At 40.5% G+C, this 13,752-nt stretch overlaps 2 protein-coding genes across 9 annotated transcripts in view; one reads left to right on the forward strand and one right to left on the reverse strand.

Annotated features, from left to right (window-relative positions):
• Positions 1-1,148: 1,148 nt before the first annotated feature.
• LOC110956929 (prepro-urotensin II-beta-like) lies at positions 1,149-2,419 on the forward strand. The gene is made up of 4 exons (XM_022202694.2): positions 1,149-1,434; positions 1,800-1,925; positions 2,157-2,200; positions 2,306-2,419. The coding sequence occupies exons 1-4, from the start codon at positions 1,149-1,151 to the stop codon at positions 2,417-2,419; spliced, it is 570 nt and encodes a 189-aa protein (XP_022058386.1).
• A 535-nt stretch (positions 2,420-2,954) lies between these two features.
• camta1a (calmodulin binding transcription activator 1a) overlaps positions 2,955-13,752 on the reverse strand; it is a 289,846-nt gene continuing 279,048 nt past the window's right edge. For 5 of the 8 annotated variants that reach the window (XM_051949097.1, XM_051949094.1, XM_051949096.1 and 2 more), the window contains 8 exons: positions 13,255-13,433; positions 12,276-12,519; positions 11,320-11,391; positions 11,209-11,229; positions 10,888-11,087; positions 10,520-10,594; positions 10,131-10,161; positions 2,955-8,172 (listed from right to left, as the gene is read on the reverse strand). In XM_051949097.1, coding sequence (XP_051805057.1) covers positions 8,140-8,172; positions 10,131-10,161; positions 10,520-10,594; positions 10,888-11,087; positions 11,209-11,229; positions 11,320-11,391; positions 12,276-12,519; positions 13,255-13,433 — 855 coding nt within the window. In that variant the 3' untranslated portion in view covers positions 2,955-8,139. Of the gene's footprint in view, positions 8,173-10,107; positions 10,162-10,519; positions 10,595-10,887; positions 11,088-11,208; positions 11,230-11,319; positions 11,392-12,275; positions 12,520-13,254; positions 13,434-13,752 lie in introns of all 8 variants that reach the window. The other 3 variants (XM_051949101.1, XM_051949095.1, XM_051949098.1) reach the window with 3 other exon arrangements.

Genomic DNA, 13,752 nt, shown 5'->3' on the forward strand with positions numbered 1-13,752 from the left:
TCTTGCTTATGGTGAATGAGTGGGTGATGTCTACTACTATCAGACGATAGTCGATATAAAAAACAACTTTTAATTTCCTGCTCTTTATTTATTTTTTTAAATGTTGCTTTCAAACAATGCACTGATTCAATGATGCTGTATGAATCCCAAGAAACGGTACATGTCTCTGCTCGTTACAAACACCTGTGCCTTTAAGAAATTCTGTTCTACATGAATTGTGACAAGGACTGCATATACAGAAGGATAAACCACAAGCATGAGGGCGACATTTATTTTAGATGTTGAAATAACCTGGAATTGGCAATGGGACCCTGACTAATGCAGAATATAAATCCTAATAGCTTTTTCTGATATATGACATCACCTAATGGAGTGTCAGGCCTACAAACCATAAAATAAAATGTCACTGTGGCTTCATCTGCCCTCATTATCATATAAGTGACTGAACATTGACGTCATGCTTCTAATAAATATACAAATTACATACAGAGGTGCAAAATGTAACTTTGTAAATGGCTAACGCCACCTGTCCCCAGCATCCCGACCAATCAGAAAGCTTTTCTAATGCCAGACATACTCATAAAGTTGGATTTTACTGCATGACTAAGAAGAAGTGAAAGCACCAATATAACACCTCACAAGAACAAGGCTTCTAAATAATGTGCATCAGTCAATCTAGGTCAGTGACCTGTGGAAAATTTCCTGCTGTCTTAAATTGACTTAAAATGTCAGATGGCTCATACACTCCAAGGCCTCGAACAACTGAACATGTGCACTGAACCGCTGGTTTAGTAATTATACCGGTTTAATAGGAATTCTCCTTGCTCTGTATGCTTTGAGTTTTACACCAAGAGGATTCAAATAGCCCAAGTGTTTAATGAAGTAGTGGTATAAAGATATTAGTCATTTGTCTGCCCACTTCCTCCACCTGCTCCCCTGTGGGATGTTGTTGACATGACATCTGAAACACCTGCTTCGATATCATTTACAAAGCCAGTAAAACAGTCAATCAAGCTGAAAAGCTGGTAAAACATGACTGCGCCCTTGAAGCATGGGCCACGGCACTTGTCTTTTTATTGAGTCTATAATTCACCTGTGACTGCCCGTTGATTTATCACATAGAAAGGATAGGACTCTGGATATTGCTGATGGCGGTTGTGGCAAGCAAAAGTGTGTGTGTGTCTGTGGTGTGGCATGCGGGAGGGGGGATAGGCTACACCTTGAAGTATATAACCCAGTTGGGACCAGCAGAGAATGTAGAAGTCTTCTTTTCACCTGAGGACCTCTGTGCAAATCAGAGCCACTCCCAACAACAGCATCCTACAGTGATGAAGTGCAACCATCTCGTCTCCTGGGCCTTCGTGCTCGTGGCCTCTGGCCCCCTGATGGCCCACCCAATTACAGAATCTGCTGAGATACCCTATCCAGGACCTGGTGAGTAGAAAGTAATATCTCCATTATAGCCGTTATGCTCAGTAATTCACTTGCTCAATACCTAGATAAGCATTTTTAGGAATAAATGTAATTTGTGAAGATTAATGCCAGGCGAGTCATAGCCCGGGGCCTTGAAGTAATTACTTTGGTGCCGCAGAGTTGAACACTGATTGTTCTGCCAAAGTTCACATGCCAAAGTTCTGCCATCAGAGAACAGATCCAGTTTTTTTTGTTCAATTAATTCAAATGCCTTAGTAGTTATAGCGATTGCCAGTGAGGATTAGATTAGAAAATGTTCACATTATGAATCTGTACCTGTCAGCGGTCTTTTAATCATCTGTGTGGGGCTGTTTGCTTGTCCTCAGTATCAGTGGAGGACCGAGGGATCGGCTCACTGGATGATCTGTCTCTCGCCGAGCAAACCTTCCTTCCACAGGATGGTGCTGGCCTCAGATATTCCACTCTGATATCTGGGGAGATTAACAGAGATGGTAAGAAACATATGCACACACAAACACACACTCACCCACACACTGCTCGCTTTTGCAGTGCAACAAATGTGAAATCATGCACAAATTCATACCAGTCCAAGCACATTTTGATGGTTGCCTACTGAAGCATTCTTTTTTTCTTTGAACTTGCTTGACATGCACAGAAATACGGCTAGTACAACAAGAGTTATCCAAAATATCTGAATAATTTCACATTTTCCTTCCTATCAGGTGTTAGAACAGCAGGCCTGCTTCCGAGGGGGACGAAGAGAGAGGTGGGTTTCAACACAACAACAGAGCAAAACAGCAAAAACAAACAAACAAAAAAGTAAGCTGCACACTGTGAAGGATTCACCATGTTACTCTATTTTGTCTTTCAGGTTCTACTGGAGAAACAAAGTCTCCTAAATCCTTTCAGCCACGTGCTGGGCATCCGGAAACAGTTCAGGAAGAGAGCAGGGAATACAGAGTGTTTCTGGAAGTACTGTGTCTAAAGCTGTCAACAGGCACGGATGCCACACACAAGAGGCAGGGCTTGCACTAAGAGAAAAATCCCCATCTTGCACTCACACAACTACATGCAGACTACATAAATAAGAAACATTGTGCATGCATAAAATGTATGTGCACAAAATCCATGCCCAGGTGCATTTACTTACACACACACAGACACACATTCATGAACACAAGCGCTGTCAGTATTCACTATCCAAAAGAACAATTCCAGAAGTATGATTGAGACATGCTGCATAGGGACTTTAAGATGACTTATTAGGATTTACTTTTATGCTGTGTGAAACTATGTGTACACATTTGTTTAAAGTCTTTGGTTGTCAAACGTATGACCAAATGCCTCTAAGCTGTGAAAGGTTATACAGTACTGTATGTTAAATATAAATAAAAAACTGTATTATAAATAAATATTGTCTCTGATAACTGTTTTTTCTTGACAAAACTTACTGGCCGAAGTGACCCCTGCACACCCTATCTTAAAAGTAACGAGGAAACAAAAAGACGTTGCAAAGTTGGTTCTCGAGTTTTCTTCATTTTTTCCTTTTTTTATTATTTTACAGCAGAAAGAATATAAAGCATTCAGAAAACATCTTCCATATTTTAAGGGCAATTCAAAACGTTTTGCATGGCTTCAGCAGCTGAAATCTCTTTTTTTTTTAAACATATCCATCGAGTCAGTGACGCTTGTACATGCACAATTACAAAAATAAAACTTACAAACAAGAGAAGGGAAGAAAAAGGAGGAAAGCAAAACACATTAGGAGAACCAAGAGGAGATGAACGTTTTAAGGGTAGGGGCTGGGAGCGGAGGAAAAACTGGGTCACATAACAGGGAAAGACAGAGAGAAAGACAGCTATAGAGGAGAGGAAAATAGATCTAACACTAGTTCACATGCAAAGTGTCAAGGACCCATAACTTTCTATCAAAGCAGGGCCTTTTTTTTCTTCTCAGTTTGGAATTGATGAAAACGTGCAGTTCGGTAAAGGGTGCCATATAATTGCTGTCCATAAACTACTGAATGCTTGTCTTGCAATACTGGCATTTGCATAAGAGTAAGTCGACTACAAGTGTCCAATCATTTTAAACTTTGCTAGGTCTATAGGTCTCCACAAAATAGTTCTTTATTGCTCTGTGTCAACAAGTGAAATATACTGTAAAACGGTTTCTGTTCCGCTGTCCTGATGTGCCTACCTTTCCCTGGTTTGGGTGCTCCGGAAAAGGAAGAGGAGGAAAGGCAGATTCTCAGGTCAATTCACAGAACATCTCGAAGTGGATAATACTGTATGCTAATAAAGAGTGCCTATCAGCTAACCTGTCATCCCATTCATAAATGGCAGTAAAAACAAGATTTGCAGGTGAACTTTTCATACAACTACACTCTGAATCTTAAATACCCTCGACACTTTGTCACTTAGAGAAACTAAAGGCCTAAAGAACTGGCCAGAATTACACAATGATTTAACTGGTTTCTATGAAAGAACGTCAAATCATTTATCTTAATGAGCTATATATAAACAGACTGTATTCCAGGGCTCCACTAGCGTCTGTAATGTTCAAGGTTACTGAGAGGAAATGGATTATACTGTATTTTCATTCTTTTTAAAGTTTTCTGTATCGCAGTGGTAAACCTGTCTGGTCGAGATTTATTTTTTTTTACTACAAAGAATTGACGAAAGGTTTCCCTATTTCAATTTGAGCTTCTTCTGCTGTGAATCACATGTCCTGCTCTGTTTCCTCCTCCCCGTTTTGGCACCCTGAGTAAAATACAGAAGGGAGGTGAACCAGTCCCTCAGTCTGGAAAAGAGCAGTGCTGCCTTCACCTCTCAGTGTACAAGTGAAACTGACAACTTGACATGTCTGCATGTGTGCTGTGCGATGTCTTGTGCATGTGTTTGTGTGTGCCGTGTGTCGCTTTGTTCATTTGCTATATATACTGTCACTACGTCTCCAACCCTGTCCATTTGTCCTGTTTAGAGTTGGGAGTACACTGATCGAATCTAAATGAATAATAAAAAAACCACAAAAGAAAAATTCTAAAAAGTTAGAACTTGCTCTAAATCAATCCTGTCCTCATGCTTTGCCATGAAAACGTCAGCAGCTACTGAGTATTGATCATTGGCTCAATTTGTAGGTTTGCCCTCTGTCCTTCTGAGTTCTGTGACATGTCAAACCGAAGTTCATTGTTTTACAGAACAGTAAGTCTTTTAACAAGTCTATCTGGCTACCGATTCTAGGAAAGTAAGCATGCTTCAGGTGCAGTTCTGTCACCCAGTTAACTAGTTTACCCATGCAAGCATAATAAATCCTTCTCCTTGTTGCCACAACATTGCATTGGCTCTGCATTCTAACCACAGACTAGAGGATGAATGCAAGGCAACAAATCCCAGTAGTGGCATTTCTAAATGAGATTTTTTTTTAAACAAGCTGTTCCAGTAGAAAATGGAAAAGAAGGCAGAAAAATAAAGCTAGCATGTCGACAAGCTGGGGTGTTGCACTGATACTGGTGTGTACAGGGAATATCGTTGTGGCTTCGGTGAGTGTAATGGTGCAATAGTGACGATGATGTGGAGGATACAGCACTGTCTGTGGGTGACCATGATCTCTCACATTTCCTCAACCTCAGGTGCATTATTTGCATTCTGAAACTGGATTGGTGTAATCAGGATATGAATAGGCACTTTCTACATAAACACTCTGGAAATAAAGTTTACATATCAGGTGAGTGGAAAACAACAACAAGAAATAAACTACAACCAGTAAATCAAGGAAATCAATCTTAAAAATACATATATAGCCTAAAAAATATTGAAAAAAAATGACGACACTTGAATAAACAAAACTCAAGTTTTCCAGTGGCACTTGGCTGAATAATCACATATCATTACTTGGATATGGAATACACTTTCTGGTAGGAATATATTATAGGAAATAGACAGCAGCCAACAGGCACCTCTAAACCAGCAGCTCACGTGTTATTCTCTTTCAGACATCTCCTACAGCCCGATCAAAACTTCTATCTTATATTACTATGTTATATATCATCCAATGTACAAGATATATCTGTATTATAAATGGCACTAGTGCACGCTTTTACACATTAGTTACTACAGTCATTTTGGCTCATTGACCCTACATTGAGGTGAACTTTTAGTGCTGTCCTTCTATAAAGAATTGTTTTAGCACCTTAAATGTTGAAACGGTTCATTTTGCAAATAAGTTTTCAGCTGCTTGGCAAAGAAACGCAGTCATGTACAGAATGCTACACAATTTTCAACTGGACATGTTTTTTTCTTTTTGACACAGAATACAAGGTCTGCTTAGACCCTGGCAGCCTTGATCAAGGACTTCTGTCATCAATACAAACTGTATAGAGATAATGATATCCTGTTTACTACAGGGATCAACCTAGAATCCATAAGCCAAAGCTCGGTGCACGATACTGCACGTTTAAAGAGGTGAATTCCCTCTTTTTCCATGACAGAGAGTAAGAACATGGATTGCTTTATAGGGACACCGTGGGCAAGGCTGCCATTTACAATCTTTACGATCAGACAAGATACCTCAGTAATCGAATCACATTCCATTCGCAATGACAACAACAAAAAAAAACCTTTGATATGGTGTATTCACTGATGGACAAATGCTCCAGTTATCTGCGGTAATGGTGGAGACGTGATAGACTTAAATGCTTTCTGCTTAAATATGACTCCCTCTGCAAACTGTGTAACTCAGTGTTTTCGCAATCCTCGGCCAGTTGTGACAATATGGTCTTCAGTGCTCGTGTGTATTTCACTGTATGATTATCTGTTCTGCAAAAAATTAACTTAATTCTCTTCTTAAGCTATATAGCATTCACATACCTTGGCACCATTGGCAAAAGGTTCTTGGTAGCCCAAAACAAACAAATAATATTAATTTAAAAAAATTTAAACATAACCGTACTTGTTTTAAGATAATTTCGAAGACTTCTCCTAACACTAAATACAGTATTTTTTACTTTTTCATATTGCAATAATATCATGCTTTAGCAAAATGTTCTTCTCAAGAACAATGAAAATAAAATAAAATACTCTAATAGTGAAATAGTTTTAATTTTACAGAGCATAGCCACTACTGCTTTTGTTGTTTTTTTCCCTTTTGACTCTGTTCATACTTTTCATGCACATAGCTCATTTTTATCCCAGGTATTTACACTATATACAAACAATACAACCATACTTCTTCGGCATTCAAACAAAACTATACAAATATTCAGTTTTTGTCTCGTACCTGTTTTTGACCCATTTTTAATGAATAAAATAATATATTTCTAAAATACAATCCCCTTTGGGTACATGTTTTTTCCTACGTACTTTCAGCCTTCTTTATATACAGAAATCGCTCAATTGTCAAAAATATGGATTTGTCAAACCCCTATTTTGGGACAAGCTTAGGGACCCCTCAAAGAATCTCTAAGACGTCAAGGCAATGTATGTGATCTTCCCCTCAAAGGCCTTCACAGGCTCTGAAGTTCATTTAAAAAGAACAGTAATAACCTGCATGACCATAACCATTACAACACAAAATAGGCAAGTTCTTTTCTCTTGTTAGGTTTCAGAGGAGCATTCAATTGAACAAGGCAAACTGAAATCAAATAAAAAGAAACAGGACAATACAGGGTAGCTTCATTACTGGAATGACAGAACTAAAGAGGAGAATATGAAGATGTGGACCACGAAAGTGGAAACAAAAAGAAAATCAGAGGATAGGCTGAAAGACTAGACCATAAGCACACAAGCAAAGACTTTTCTTGCCAAGAAGTCATGCATTTTTTTCTTGGTAGGATTTAACAACATATAGCCTGAAGATACAGATCACCTATACATTGGACATGATGGAGGAAATACATTGGACAGTATGGAACAAATTCAAGTAATAAAGTGACAATATATATGATAAAGCATAGTTTTTTTTAAGAAATGTTAAAACACAAATATTTTATCCCCTATCTGCTTCTGCATGTTTAAACCCCGACTACATTCATTTGTAGCTCCACCCGTGTGGGCAGACTGGTGGGGTAGAGCACAGTGGGACAGGAGGAGAACTCTTGAGCTAAGTTGAATATTGTCTAATCTACAGCAGTGGACAGAAGTGGGCGTGTGGTTTATCAATATATTTGGTTAAAAAAAATCCTTCTTCGAATGAATTGATTGGTCACTTAAAAAATTATGAAATACAATTAGAGCCCCGAGTGTTGCTGCACGGTGTCTCTGTCCTCTGAGATCTTCTGCAGCAGCCTCAATTTACGTCTCTCTGGGTCCTACGTGTGACAGACCGCCTCAGACATGTCCTGTGTTCGCTTCCTTCGCCGTCCAAAACCTTTTCATATCCAAAAAAGACAAAGCAATCCATGAAAAAGTGCAAAAAATGCCAAGAAGCAAATGTTCGGCACCCCCCCCACCCCTACCCTTTTAGTTTATAATCCCGTAGAAGTTGCCACTCTCCAAAGAAAATCAAGTCAGTGGAAAGAATAGATGTGTGGAAAAGAAATGCTGTTGTACATGTAGTCGGACCAGTAACACCGCAGTAGTATTAATAATTGCGGTGCTTGCATTGATGTTTTTTTTCTGTTTCTCTTGTAAAATGTCTTGTGTACAAACAAAAAGAAAAGAGGAGTCAGGAGAGTGATGTCACATCGCAAGGGGGCTCTTCTGAGGGGTCTCATGTTCCTTGGCCCTTTTCAATTCTTTCACCCTGGAACACAAGAGAGAGACAAGCGTCCATGAATACAACATCAACGACTTGAACATCAAGCTTATCAACACAGACACGGGCCTGACAGTATCACACTGCTCAGCCAGAGCTACCACACAAATATCAAGTCGGCCCAGATCATCAGGAACTACGGTTGGTCTGTGAAAGGAAATACTGGTCAGGATTGAATTGAACTTTGCACTTTGGGATAAACAAAGGGAGAAACTTATAGCACAATTACAGAATCATTACTATATAAAATTACTACATTAGGAATAAAATATGTTTCTGGGACACAAATACAGAAACAAATATGTTAATCATATTACAATTATTAGAATAACAATTACGCTAGATTAATATACTGACATTTGGCACCCTGGAACACCTTTTTTTGCCCAAAACGCAGCATTTGACACTAAGGTGACCAATCTCAGATGTTTGCACAGAGGAATTAAAATAATTAAAATAGTATTTATTCAGTGGAAACGTATTTTAAAGGTAGAAATAATTAACTTTTTCCATGCACACTAATACAGATGAAAAGAAATTCTCAATTTGTAGGAAAAAAGGCAATTCTAAATATTCACAAATGAACTGACTGGTGGTTCACAAAAGAAACCAGAAGATGGTGTGGATTCCTTGAACAGACATGTTTCTGGAGCAAAAAGTGGTCAGCCTTACTCAAATTTTTAACAAATCAACCACCACCATGTGATAGATTTGGTTATTCCTAGGAGACGACAACATGTACGCATTGACAGACTGTGTAGATGCATGGCGAGTGCACACACAAACCGTGGGTGTGTGTGCTGCATCTTCTCAGGCTGAGCTGGTGTACTCCCTGGAGGTATGAATCCATTAAAAGCTCTGTGTTGTAGTCCCAGTGGGTGGAGGAAACTATTGTTTGTTTTTGTAACCACGACCTATATGCTATCAACAGCTTCCTAACCTATATCACAGTATAGCAGACAAGCGTGCCATAAGAAGAGGTAAAATCAACAATCTCTCCTGCTCTGAAAGCACGAGAACCTATTTTAGGACAGTATACAGCTAGTATGAAAAGAGTAAACACATGTAACCTCAATGTCACAGCAGGGAACAGCAAGAGGGTTAAATGTCGAATGCAATATTATTTTTCCCATTCAGGTGTGTCTTTTAGTGAAATGCTTTTATATTTTTGGTTTTAATAAACCAGTGGGCAGAACACATTTAACAGGTCGACACAGTTTTAGCAAATGGAAATTGGAGGGGTTAGGGCCCCCTTGCAGTCTGTCGAGTGGCTAGAAACAGAGCACACAGCCAGCCAGACAGACAGACAACTACTCGAGAAACAGCAGGCCCATAGCATGCCTGAAGGTAGAAGAGCAAGGCCCATAGTTGTCACCACTTGACATGCAGCAGAATAAAACATGGCTGAGAAAAAGCCTCCCGTTCTCTCAAACTGGCTATCTGCATAACCACACAAAGCTGAAAGAAAAAGAAATAAAAAAAAAACAGGAACAAAAAAGTAATTTCCAAGAGAGAAAGACAGAGATAAAGAGAATCAGAGAAGTGCCTGTTAAGTGTTGCTGTGATATTGTCATTCATAAGCATTTTGTTAGTTTGAGATAGGTTCTGCTCTAAATCTGAGCTTCTCAGTCCACCTGTGGCTCCAGTCGGCAGCCTTCATGCAAGCAGGCATCAAGCAACAGTGATGGAGAATGAGGAAGGGTGGGTGGGGTGGTGGGAGAGAGAGAGAGAGAGAGAGAGAGACAAGGAGAAAATGAGAGTGAGGAGAGGAGGGAGAGAATGCTAAGGCTGAGACCTCAGGAGGAGATAATTGTATTATTAAAGAGTGAGAGTGAGATATAAGAGGGAGGAAAGGAGAAAGAGGCATCCAGAATAAATGGGTAGAGGGAGAGAAAAGAGAGAGAGAAAGAGAAAGGCACGAACTGAGTTGCTGAGGCTGCACTCACCCGCTTGAACAGTCTATGGTCCATCAAGGGGCTTGGCATAAACAGCAAAACAATACCAGACAGCTATTAGCACACAGTAGGCACTGTGAGGGAAGGGGCGAGGACAGGTGGGGGCCAAATACAGTGAGGGGGAGGGAGGTGGAGCTTAGGTGTTGGGGACATTTCTAACCACCCATTTTTTAATTTCAACAAAAATAAATCAAACACATCACACAGAGTGGAAAAAAATAGTTGAAAGATGGACAAAATTATAAAATTAGTGGTACTTTCTGTTGTGTCTTACTGGTTAAGTCGATTATCATTTTAGATTGACTACAAGAGAATCTTGTATGTGTATGCATGTATAAATGAGTCTGTTAGTACGAGTGGGAGTCGGTGTTGGAGCCTACCTGTGGCGGCAGCGTCGTAGGAACCTCATAATCTTCCTGGCAGCCTGATCCTGCCTCTTTGTAAGCAGACTACCTCTGAAAAACACCACATAGACAAGTGTCTTACCGTCCAGCAAACAACTGCTTCTGGAGTTTTTTTCTTTCAGTGAAAATGCGAAAGGTCGCTTTGCAAAACACAATATAATTAATACAGTGAAAATGGCCATTCATCAACCTCATCTATTATCGTTCAGTCCTTCAGTCAAGTCCATTAATTCAACTGCTACACATCATTTTGTTAGTATGAAGTGTGACAAGGCACTCTCTTCAGTGACCTCCTAGTATTTTCAAGTATTTGGCTTTGTTTCTGTTTGCGGCTGAGTGTCTACCTCAGTTTATGCTGCACCAGGGCAGCAGCGGCCCCACGGTGGTGGGGCTTCAGCCTGCCAAACTCCTTGTAGCTGCGATAGTATTGCTGAATGAGCACGGCAGCCCTCTTGCTCTGCTGGAACTTCTTCTGTTCGTGGTAGCTGCGGAATTTACTCTGGATAAGGATGGCGGCCTGCGTCATCTTCTTATAAAGTGCATACTGCCGACGAGAACAAAGCAACGTGTCATGCATTTCTGTGTGTAAACACTTCAATGAAACAGAACAACACAACCAACAAATCCGGCGATTAATTCAACCGGTGTTAGTGAAAACGTTTTACCTTCAAGGCTATCCATGTTAGCTTGTGAATGGGAAAAGGAAAATATCATGAAATGCACTAAGATGCAGCTTAAGATATGATTGGAGCTCTTCAGTGCACTGGGAGACCTACCTGTTTGTATTTCTTGTAACAACGTTGTATAACAGCAGCAGCTACTTCTTGTTGCTCTCGGAGCGGCCGCCCCTGTTGGAGAGTAGAGTGGGATAGGTCAGAAGTCACAGCAGAACCTGATTATTGCCACAGAGGATATTAGTGGCTCTGTCTCCTTGGGGTCTCCTGGTGGCTAGCATGAGAATACCACCATGGAGTAAATTCACTCCAGGTGGACCGGTCCTCCCTGAGAGAACTGGGGAGGAGGAGGTAAGATAATGTGCGACAGAGAACCAAACATCTGAATCAGCTGGCAGAGGGACACAACAGACTGTAAACAACAGTGAATAGTTTGTCATATTAAAACTCATTAAAAATAGCCCAGGGGTGGGTGGGGAATTGAGGAATGGGATCGGGCAGGGGAAAGGACTGGTGTGTGGTGAGTTACTTAAAAACAGGCAGTAGCAGGCTCAATACTGCTAACTGAAAGACAGAGAGAGAGAGAGAGCGAGAGCGAGAGTAGGAGAAAATTTGCTTAATTGTGTCTAATTGCAGCAGGGATACAGGGGACAGTGCAGTCGTTCTTCTAAGCAAGGCCATGCTCTGCTCAAGCCACCTTTCCCATGCTGAAACCACAGGGACATATTTGTATAATTTTTGTTTATGTTGTATTGTGTGCATAACCAGAAGGACAGAGAATGAGACAAAGACAGAGACAGAAAAATTAGATCAAGATTATGCTTGATTAAAAACAGCACATCTCAAGACAGAAGACATTAACAAACCACATCACAATCCTAAACTTCGCTGCAAAAAAATCTGAGCTCTATAGCCCGAAACCATATAAAAGTGGACTCTTAAACATCTCCTCTGAAGCCAGAAACAAATCCATCTCAAACACCAGTCTTAAGCCTGCAGCCCTGTGGGTGTGGGCTACAGTTCACAGAGCTTATAGCACCTGAGCACCGGGCCTGTACCTTGTACTTGCGGAAGGCAGTTTGGACTAGGCGGGCAGCCTCATACAGTTCTCTCTGCTCTGGATCTGACAGAGTCAGCTGGGCCAGGTCTCGCTCCACCTTGCTGTTGGAGGCATTGATGAACTCACTCCAGTCAGCCGGGGAAGGGAGCGTTGACCTTTCAAGGGGGCCCTCTCTCAGCGGAGACGCCCCAGGGCTCAGGCTGGGGTTGGATGAAGGGGTCAGGGGTTCATTATACAGAGACCTGAAGAGAGAGGATGGCATATGTCTAGTCTGCTGCTGCAGGTAGTCATTATTTAAAATGACAGATGTAGTGGATGTAGGAGTCAAATTCTAACCCAAAAGAAAAACATCATTTTTTTTACTTGTCTTCATGCCAAAGTCTATAATATATAAATCATTTTAAGAAGTGATTTTATCATTGTTTTGTTAGTTTGCTTCTTTGAATTACTGGAAAACGTGCTGAAATAACACCATCACAGACAGTAAGAAAACTTCAGCCACTGCACTTTCTAATTAAAACCCTTGTTTTACACTTTTAACCAAACCTCAACAGTAAGTTACTCTAAAATACATGCATGTACAATATCAGAAACAAAGCACAGAAAAAAGTTCAAACACCAGTAGGAAAGACATACTGAACAGACAGACAGTATTTTTTTTTGTTTCATAGAAGGGAGAGATGAGCTATCATATATGTTTGTACTTTATTGTATTGTGTTATGTTTGTGCTGTTCGTTATTGATTGTCTTTGTGAAAATGTTATGTTGTATTGTTCGGATGAGTGTTGTATGTGCATCCTGTTCTGTTGGATGAGTTGGTGTATTTGCCTTTGTGTAATGATGAGTTTAGATCCCAGGAAGAATAGACACTGATTTTCAGTGGCTAATGGGAATCTTTATAAATAAACAAATAAACACCTAAAAACAGGCTATGCAATAGGCCTGTCTACTGTTTTCACCCCTGTGCTGCTTCTTACCGTAGATGTATGATGCTTGGCAGCTGCTCTACATCTCCCAGGTAGTTGGCCAGCCAGTTCATGGTGTTGCTGACCCCTGACGTGTCTAAGGGCACAGAATCCGACGCGGTGAAGTTCTCCCTTTTGATTCTCTCTGGCGTCGCTTCAATTATGTGCTCTGCCAGAGTCATCATATTTACCTGTGTTGTTGAGACAAACAAAGGTCACTGGGGGAGGATTCACCTTGTAAATTTTTATCACTATATACAGTTAGAATGACTGCCTATTTTGGTATCTGCACATGGTCTAATCTTAATCTGTTTGGCCCTGTGAAAAAAAATGTTGGCTTTTGGCATGGAGAGGGAAAATAATGATGACAGTGATATAGCTGGAGGCTAAAATTCTTAATCCAGCACTTCATCTGGTGGAGAAGGCTGATATGGATGCTTGGAATAAACCCTTGGCTATTGAAGTGGATCAATAGAGAGAGTTTATTATGCGGTGATGGTCATCGACAGA

The sequence above is a fragment of the Acanthochromis polyacanthus genome, chromosome 6 (assembly GCF_021347895.1).
Source record: "Acanthochromis polyacanthus isolate Apoly-LR-REF ecotype Palm Island chromosome 6, KAUST_Apoly_ChrSc, whole genome shotgun sequence".
NCBI lineage: Eukaryota > Metazoa > Chordata > Actinopteri > Pomacentridae > Acanthochromis > Acanthochromis polyacanthus.